We start from the raw sequence: 11,461 nt of genomic DNA on the forward strand, positions 1-11,461 counted from the left end.
CAGAGACAACTCCCTTTCAGGTTTAAGGATAAGGCTAAGTCCGATATGCGAAGTTGAACCTCGCCCGTGTTATGAGGGGAGCTCGGCCTGTGTCGACTAATGCCGATTCGATGACGCGACAGAATTTAGTCCTTACCCACTGTGATACCCATCCAGAGTGGTAACCTCCAGGCGACAATTGCAATTCCTCGCACCTGGACGGGGCGTGAACCACCATACGTGATATTTATTGAAACAACTGAAGCCACAATGACGTAGCCGAAATGAATACCGGGAATATACAGAAGTAACGTGTCGGTCTCTCATCCGAGGGGTCGGTGGTTCGCGCCCCGTCCAGGCGCGAGGAATTGCAATTGTCGCCTGGAGGTTACCATTCTGAATGGGCATCACGGTGGGTAAGGACTAAACTCTGTCGCGTCATCGAGTCGGCATTAGTCGGCACAGGCCGGGCACCCCTCATAACCCGAGCGAGGTTCAACTTCGCATATCGGACTTAGCCTTATCCTTAAACCTGAGAGGGAGTTGTCTCTGGAGTCGGTGTTTGTGTGTTCCCCGTGGATTACCCTTACTGTGGCGTTGCTGGAACATCAAGATAAGGTAGTGTCTGACCCTGTTTCATGTCAGTTAGGGAATTGCTAGACTTGTCCATGTGATATTAATTTTGTTTACAACCAAGAAGGTCCATAGTGTATTGGCCAGCACTAGCCAGAGATGACCCCTTTTTAAGAACCCAAGTCCCTCTTTCAGTGGTAACCCGTCCCTCCCGAATGAGGATCTTATTATCTATTCATTTTCTTCTGTGATTTTTTTTTTTTTATTATTGCCTATTATTTTTTTTTTATCATTTCGATACAGCAAGAAGCCAAGGACGCACATAATTAGACCCTATTTCACTACGGGACTTGTACCTGGGTTATGGGACTTCCTTGCGAGGAAGTGAACAAGTCCTCCCTTCTTTCTCTCGGCCTAAGCCGCCATGCACCAATGGACTGGATGATTTTCGGGCTTCCCCTCGATAGTAAACCTTGCACTAGTTGTTATAGAAGAGCTAACACCAATAAATATATGCCATGGCAGAGGCCAGATCGCAGTACACATTTAATAGATTAATCTGGCTGAGACGGAAAGAAGACCATTAACATTACTGCAGATGACACATGTTTGTTTTATTAGCTCATTTTTATGTGGAAAGACAGCTTAGATGTAACTTGGTTATAAGTACTAGTATTACTTGATCATGTATTGATATCAAAGCAAATGTGGAGACATTATGGCGTTGTTGGAGATCTATTTCCTGATCATGCTGTTTCGGTATGTGATATGGTAAATGTACTTCGATTCGTAAAAAAAAAAAAAAAAAAAAGGCAAATGAATTAATAAAGACCCTTAGCAAGTCGGGCAACGTTGAAGAACAAAGTGCAGTTTATGAAGTCTCCGAATTAACTGCTGCTTGTTAAGGATTTTACTTGAAGAGAATGTGGCATCACCTCAATATGTGGTTCAGTATTGTAAAATGTAGAAGCTAAACTCCGCACTAGCTCTGAGATATCGTCCACTGATGACAAAAGTAATTGAAAAGCACGTCACAAAAAGCAAGTTATAAGCATCTTTCTGGAATGTGCTCTTAATCCACCAGATTTACACCTAAATGATTGTGGATACACATACGCTGCAATCAGTAATTACACCAGCTGATATGTCTTTTACTCCAGCATACGTGCTGATCAGGCGCTGGTAACCGTGGCTCAGGACAATTATCATGTTCAATTTCTGTGCGTGTTAGGGTGGTGATAACAGCACAAATCAGATGACTATTCAGTAGGAGATAATGATTATCAAGAGGATTTTAAATAGACTTTCGAGTGTTGGATATTAGGGACTGTGTATATAATTGAAATAAAAAATCTAATTATTGCGCTATTTTCAATATTTTGTGCTCCATGATGTTGTAATATGCTCTCTTCACTTTACATTTGGCATCTAGAAAAATACATACCTCATTATCATTTGAGGATATTTATGTATAATAGATTCATTATGGCAATGACCTACAAAAAAGAATCTGTATAAAGGAATATGACCAAAGTAACATTTTTCATGAAGTGAAAATAAACACGAACATGAAAATATCAAAATACTTAACTAAAATGAAGAGAAAGATAGCACCATTTGCTAGACATCTGAAAAGCATCAATATATGGTATAATTATTTTTGATAATACTATTAAGTATGTCCCTCGCGTAAAGGGATATCTAGTGAAATATCACCGGAAGAATATGAAATATGTGTTAGTCGATTTCTAGCCCCCGAAAACTTAGAATATGAAACCAAAACCAGGATCCTGAGACAAAAATAGGCCGAGTTTTAGCTATTAATGATAATGATTATTAGGCTTATTAATATACTATTATTGTTATTATTATCAACTTTGTTATTATCATCAACGGCAGCGGCCATTTTGTATATCGGTCACAAAAAAAACACTTCAAGGGTGCGAACTTTGCGCTCGACTGATTCATCATCGGTAGTTTCAGATCTACTAGAAACAACAAACCCATTGTATATTTTTCAAGTCCGGGTATACTCTCTCTGCCACCGGACTCTAATGATAATGATACAGATGATACTAACTATAGTAATAAAAATTATGATGATGACAATGATAATAAAAATTATGATAATAAAGATAATATTGATAATGATGATGATAGTGATGATAACAATAACAACAACAATAATAATAACAATAATAGGGAAGGTGACAAAATAATGGTAATAAAAAATAAATAAATGATAATAATAATAATAATAATAATAATAACAGTAACAGGGAAAGTGACAAAAAATATGATAGCCGTAGCAATAGTATGAGGATGATAATAATAAAGTTAATAATAATTATAACAAAAAATATAATAATAACATTAATGATAATGACAATGATAACAATACTGATAGTAATAATGATAATATTAACGATAATAACGATAATAACAATCACTATGATAACAATAATAATGATAATCATTATTGCAGTTGTAATAATTATTATGCTAATTATTATTGCTATTTTTATCATTATAGCTATTTATATAATGATTATAGCAGTAATGATAATTTTAGAAATAAAAATGACAATAATAATAATTATAATGACAATGATAATGATGCTATTATTATTTCTATTGCCATTATTTGTATGAAAATTATTGGAATAGAGTTAATTATTGCTATTATTGCAGTAATTATCAAAATTATCATTATGATTATGATTTTATCATTATTGTTGTTATTATCATTGTCATTATCATCATTATTGTCAATAATAAAGTAATTATCATGAAAATCTTCATAATTACCTAAAATAATGTTAAAATCCTCATAATTACTATTAAAAAGCGAAAAAGGTTTTTTTTCGACGTTTCTCTCAAAAGGCTGTAATACGCTAGATTTTGCCGTTTTTTCGACTTTTAGGGTTTTATTACTTCTGGTCTTTATTTCATTATAGATGGACTGAATAATAATTATTATAATCATTATCATTAATGTCATCATTTTCATGATTATTATCATTATACTCATTGTCATCATGATTATCATTATTATTATCATCATTATTGTAGTTATAATAATTATTATGCTCATTATTATTGCTATTTATATCGTTATAATTATTTATATAATGATAATTGTAGAAATAATAATGACAATAATAATTATAATGACAATGATGATGTTATTATTATTTTTATTGCCATTATTAGTATGTAAATTATTGGAATAGAGTTAATTATTGCTGTAATTATGAAAATTATCATTATAATTATGCTTTTTTCATTATTATTGTCATTATCATTGTCATTATCATCATAATTATCATCATTATTGTCAATAATAAAGGATTTATAATAAAAATCATCATAATTACCAGAATTACTGTTAAAATCATCATAATTACCATAAAAAGCAAAAAAAGGGATTTTTTTTCGACCTTTCTCTGAAAAGGCTGTAATACGCTCGATTTTGCCGTTTTTTTTTTACTTATGGGATTTTATTACTTCTGGCCTTCATTTCATTATAAATGGACTGAATGATAATTATTATCATTATTATCATTACTTTCATTACTTTCATGATTATTATCATTATAGTCATTATCATTATGATTATCATTATTACTATCATTATTGCAGTTATAATAATTATTATGCTAATTATTATTGCTATTTTTATCATTATAACTATTTATATAATGATAATAGCTATAATGATTATTTTGAAAATAATAATGACAATAACAACAATTATAATGACAATAATAATGGTATTATTTCTATCGCAAAAATTAGTATGAAATTATTGGAATAGACTTAATTATTGCTATCATTGTAGTTATTATGAAAATTATCATTATAATTATGATTTTATCATTATTATTGTCATTATCATTGTCATTATCATCATAATTATCATCATTATTGTCAATAATAAAAAAATTATCATGAAAATCATCATAATTACCTGAATTAATGTTGAAATCCTCATAATTACCATTAAAAAGCGAAAAAGTTTTTTTTTTGACATTTCTCTCATAAGGCTGTAATGGGCTAGTTTCGGTCGGTTTTTTCGACTTTTGGGATTTTATTACTTCTGGCCTTTATTTCATTATAAATGGACTGAAAAATAATTATTATCATTATTATTACTGTCGTTATTTTCATAATTATTATCTTTATAGTCATTATCATGATTATCATTATTATCATCTTTATTGCAGTTATAATAATTATTATGCTAATTATTATTGCTATTTTTATCATTATAACTATTTATATAATGATAATAGCAAAAATGATAATTTTAGAAATAATAATGATAATATTAATAATTATAATGACAATGATAATGAATTTATTATTATGTCTATTGCCATTATTAGTATGAAAATTATTGGAATAGAGTAGATTATTGCAGTAATTATGAAAATTATCATTATAATTAGGATTTTATTATCATTATTGTCATTATCATCATAATTATCATCATTATTATCAATAATACAATAATTATCATGAAAATCGTCATATTTACCTGAATTGATGTTAAAATCCTCACAATTACCATTAGAAAGCGATAAAGGATTTTTTTCGACGTTTCTCTCAAAAGGTTGTAATGCGCTAGATTTTTCCGTTTTTTCGGCTTTATAAATGTACTGAATAATAATTATTATCATCATTATTATAATTACTGTCATTATTTTCATGATTATTACCATTATAGTTATCATCATCATGATAATCATTATTATTATCATCATTATAGCAGTTTTAATAATTATTGTGCTAATTATTGTTGCTATTTTTATCATTATAACTATTTATATAATGATAATATCTTTATAAATAATAAAGACAATAATAATAATTATAATGACAATGATAATGACGTTATAATTATTTCTATCGCAATTATTTCTATGAAATTATTGGAAAAAAGTTGATTATTGCTATTATTGCAGTAATTATCGAAATTATCATTATAATTATAATTTTATCATTACTAATGTCATTATCATTGTCATTATCATCATAATTCCTATCATTATTGTCAATAATAAAAGAACTACCATGCAAATCAACATAAATACCTGAATTAATGTGAAAATCCACGTCATAACCATTATTATTATCGTTATTGGAGTTATAATAATCATTATGCTAACTATTATTGCTATATTTATCATAAATAGTTATAATGATAAAAATAGCAATAATAATGAGCATAACAATTATCATAACTGCAATAATGATGATAATAATAATGATAATCATGATGATAATGCCTATAATGATAATAATCATGAGAATAATGACAGTAATGATACTAATGATGATAATAAATATAATTCAGTCCATTTATAATGAAATCAAGGCAGGAAGTAATAAAATCCCAGAAGTCGAAAAAACGGCAAAATCTAGCGTATTAAACAGCCTTTTGAGAGAAACGTCGAAAAAAAAGCCTTTTTCGCTTTTTATTGGTAATTATGAGGATTTTAATATTAACTCACTTTATTATTGACAATAATGATTATAATTATGATGATAATGACAATGACAATGACAATTATCGTCAATATTATTTCTAAAATTATCATTATTGCTATTATCATTATATAAATAGTTATAATGATAAAAATAGCAATAATAATGAGCATAATAATTATTATAACTGGAATAATGATAATAATGATAATCGTGATAATAATGATTATAATGATAATCATAAAAAATGACAGTAATGATAATAATGATAATAATTATTATTCAGTCCATTTATAATGAAATAAAGGCCAGAAGTAATAAAATCCCAAATTTCGAAAAAGCGCAAAATCTAGCGTATTACAGCCTTTTGAGAGAAACGTCAAAAAAAAACTTTTTCGCTTTTTAGTGGTAATTATGAGGATTTCACCATTAACTCAGGTGATTATGATGATTTTCATGATAATTCCTTTTTTATTGACAATAATGATGATAATTATGATGATAATGACAATAATAATGATAAAATCATAATCATAGTGATAGTTTTGATAATTACATCAATAATTAACTCTATTCCAATAATTTTCATACTAATAATGACAATAGAAATAATAATAACATCATCATTGTCATTATAATTATCATTATGGTCATTATTATTTCTAAAATTATCATTATTGCTACTATCATTATAAAATAGTTATAATGATAAAAATATCAATAATAATTAGCACAATAATTATTATAACTACAATAATGATGATCATAATAATGATAATCATGATGATAATGACTAAAATGACAATAATCATGAAAATGATAACAGTAATGATAATGTTTATAACTATTATTCAGTCCATTTATAATTAAAAAAGACCAAAAGTAATAAACTCCCAAAAGTCGAAAAAACAGCCTTATTACAGCCTTATGAGAGAAACGTGGAAAAACCCTTTTTCGCTTTTTAATGGTAATTATGATGATTTTAACATTAATTCAGGTAATTATGATGATTTTCATGATAATTCCTTTATTATTGACAATAATGTTGATAATTATGATGATAATGACAATGATAATGACAATAATAATGATAAAATCATAATTATAATGATTATATTGATAATTACTGATATAATTATCTGTATTCATATAATTTCCATACTAATAATGGCAATAGAAATAACATCATTATCATTGTCATTATAATTATCATTATTGTCATTATTATTTCTAAAATTGTCATTATTGCTATTATCATTATATAAATAGTTATAATGATAAAAATAGCAATAATAATTAGCATGATAATTATTATAACTGCAATAATGATAATATTAATGATAATCATGATGATAATGACTATAATGATAATAATCATGAAAATACTGACAGTAATGATAATAATGATAATAATTATTATTCAGTCCTTTTATAATTAAATAAAGGCCAGAAGTGAGAAAATCCCAAGAGTCGAAAAAACGGCAAAATCTAGCGTGTTATAACCTTTTAAGAGAAACGTCGAAAAAAAACTTTTTTCGCTTTTTAATGGTAAATATGAGGATTTTAACATTAATTCTGGTAATTATGATGATTTTCACGATAATTCCTTTATTAATGATAATAGTGATTACTGCAATAATAGGAATAATTAACTCTATTCCAATAATTTTCATACTAATAATGGCAATAGAAAGGAGAATAAAATCATTATCATTGTCATTATAATTATTATTAGTCATTATTATTTATAAAATTATCATTATTGCTATTATCATTATAAAAATAGTTATAATGATAGAAATAGCAATAATAATTAGCATAATAATTATTATAAATGCAATAATGATGATAATAATAATGATAATCATGATAACTATAATGATTATAATCATGAAAATAATGACAGTAATGATAATAATGATGATAATAATAATTATTTATTCTATTTATAATGAAATATAGGCCAGAAGTTATAAAATCCCATAAGTAAAAAAAAACGGCAAAATCTAGCGTATTACAGCGTTTTGAGAGAAACGTCGAATAAAAAATCTTTTCGCTTTTCAATGGTAATTATGAGGATTTTAACATTAATTCAGGTAATTATGATGATTTTCATGATAATTCCTTTATTATTGACAATAATGATGATACTGATAATTATAATGACAATAATAATGATACAATCATAATTATTATGATAATTTTGATATTAACTGCAATAATAGCAATAATTGAGTCTATTTTAATAATTTCATACTAATAATTGCGATAGAAATAATAATAACATCATTATCATTGTCATTATAATTATTATTATTGTCATTATTATTTTAAAAATAACCATTATCGCTATTGTCATTATATAAATAGTTAAAATGATAAAAATAGCAATAATAATTAGCATGACAATTATTATAACTGCTTTAATGATGATAATAATAATGATCATGATAATAATGACTATAATGATAATAATGACTATAATGATAATAATCATGAAAATAATGACAGTAATGATAATAATGATGATAATTTTTATTCAGTTCATTTATAATTAAATAAAAGCCAGTAGTAATAAAATCCTAAAAGTCGAAAAAGGCAAATTCTAGCGTATTACAGCCTTTTGGGAGATACGTCGATAATCCCCTTTTTCGCTTATTAATGGTAATTATGAGGATTTTAACATTAACTCAGGTAATTATGATGATTTTCATGATGATTCCATTATCATTGATAATAATAATGATAATTATGATGATAATGACAATGACAATGACAATAATAATGATAAAATCATAATTATAATGATAATTGTAATTATTAATATTGCCATTATTATTTCTGAAATTATCATTATTGCTATTATCGTTATATAAATAGTTATAATGATAAAGATAGCAATAATAATAGGCATAATAATTATTATAACTTCAATAATGATGATAATGTTAATGATAATCATGACTATAATGATGATAATCATGAAAATAATGACAATAATCATGAAAATAATGACAATAATGATGATAATGATGATAATAATTATTATTAAGTCCATGTATAATGAAATACAGGCCAAAAGTAATAAAATCCCAAATGTCGAAAGAACGGCAAAATCTATCGTATTATTCGCTTTTTAGTGGTAATTATGAGGATTTAACCATTAAATCAGCTAATTCTGATGATTTTCATGATAATTCCTTTATTATTAACAATAATTATTATTATGATGATAATAACAATGATAATGACAATAATAATGATAAAATCATAATTATAATGATAATTTTGATAATTACTGCAATAATTAACTCTATTCCAATAATTTTCATACTAATAATGGCAATAGAAATAATTTAATTATCATTGTCATTATTATTATTATTAATGTCATTATTATTTCAAAAATTATCATTATTGCTACTATCATTATATAAATAGTTATAATGATAAAAATAGCAATAATAATTAGCAAAATAATTATTATAGCTGCAATAAAGATGATAATAATAATGGTAATCATGATGATAATGACTATAATGATAATAATCATGAAAATAATGACAGTAATGATAATTATTATTCAGTCCATTTATAGTGAAATAAAGGCCAGAAGTAATATAATCCGAAAAGTCGAAAAAACGGCAAAATCTAGCGTATTACAGCATTTTGAGAGAAACGTAAAAAAAACAAAACTTTTCTCTTTTTAATGGTAATTATGAGGATTTTAACGTTAATTCAGGTAATTATGATGATTTTCATGATAATTACTTTATTATTGATAATAATGATGATAATTATGATGATACTGATAATGTTAATGATAATAATAGTGATAAAATCATAATTATAATGATAATTTTGATAATCACTGCAATAATTAACTATATTCCAATAATTTTCATACTAATAATGGCAATAGAAATAACAATAACATCATTATCATTGTAATTATAATTATTATTATTGTCATTATTATTTCTAAATATCATTTTATAAATAGTTATAATCATAGAAATAGCAATAATAATTAGCATAATAATTATTATAACTGCAGTAATGATGACAATAATAATGATAATCATGATGATAATAACTATAATGATAATAATCATGAAAATAATGACAGTAATGATATCTATTATTCAGTCCATTTATAATGAAATAAAGGCCAGAAGTAATATCATCCCATAAGTCAAAAAAACCGGTAAAATCTAGCGTATTACAGCCTTTAGAGAGAAACGTCGAAAAAAAACCTCTTCGCTTTTTAATGGTAATTATGAGGATTTTAACATTAATTCAGGCAATTATTATGATTTTCATTATATTTCCTTTATTATTGACAATAATGAAAATTGTGATGATAATGACAATGAAATGATAATAATAGTGATAAATCATAATTATAATGACAATTTTGATAATTACTGCAACAATAGCAAAAATTAACTCTATTCCAATATTTTTTATACTAATAATGGCAATAGAAATAATAATAACATCATTATCATTGTCATTATAATTATTAGCATTGTCATAATTATTTCTAAAATTATCATTATTGCTATGACTATGATAATAATCATGAAAATAATGACAGTAATGATAATAATGATGATAATAATTATTATTCAGTCCATTTATAATGCAATAAAGGCCAGAAGTAATAAAATTCCACAAGTCGAAAAAAACGGCAAAATCTAGCGTATATACAGCCTTTTGAGAGAAAAGTCGAAAAAAAACTTTTTCGCTTTTTAATGGTAATTATGAGGATTTTAGCTTTAATTCAGGTAATTATGCTGATTATGATTATGATAATTCCTTTATTATATACAATAATGATGATAATTTTGATGATAATGACAATAATAATGATAAAATAATGATTATAATGATAGTTTTTATAATAACTACAATAATAGCAATAATTAAATCTATTCCAATAATTTCATACTAATAATTGCGATAGCAATAATAATATCATTATATTATATTATCATTATATAAATAGTTATAATGATAAAGATAGCAATAATAATTAGCATAATAATTATTATAACTGCAATAATGATGACAATGACTATAATGATAATTATCATGAAAAAATGACAGTAATAATAATGATGATGATAATAATTATTATTAAGTCCATTTATAATAAAATAAAGCCCAGAAGTAATAAAATCACAAAAGTAAAAAAAAAAAACAAAAAAAAACGCTTTTTCGCTTTTCAATGGTAATTATGAGGATTTTAACATTAATTCTAGTAATTATGACGATTTTCATGATAATTCCTTTATTACTGACAATAATGATGATAAATTTGATGATAATGACAATAATAATGATAAAATAATTATTATAATGATAATTTTTATAATAACCAAAATAATAGCAATAATTAAGTCTATTCCAATAA

The 11,461-nt window shown here is 25.2% G+C and overlaps 1 protein-coding gene across 1 annotated transcript in view; it reads left to right on the forward strand.

Annotated features, from left to right (window-relative positions):
* The first annotated feature begins 1,270 nt into the window (after positions 1-1,270).
* Positions 1,271-11,461, forward strand: part of LOC113803189 (uncharacterized) — a 15,416-nt gene continuing 5,225 nt past the window's right edge. The window contains exon 1 of the mRNA XM_070124063.1: positions 1,271-1,311. Within this exon, the coding sequence (XP_069980164.1) occupies positions 1,271-1,311 (41 nt within the window). The remainder of the gene's footprint in view (positions 1,312-11,461) is intronic.

Source organism: Penaeus vannamei, chromosome 8 (genome assembly GCF_042767895.1).
Source record: "Penaeus vannamei isolate JL-2024 chromosome 8, ASM4276789v1, whole genome shotgun sequence".
In the NCBI taxonomy this organism is placed as follows: Eukaryota; Metazoa; Arthropoda; class Malacostraca; order Decapoda; family Penaeidae; genus Penaeus; species Penaeus vannamei.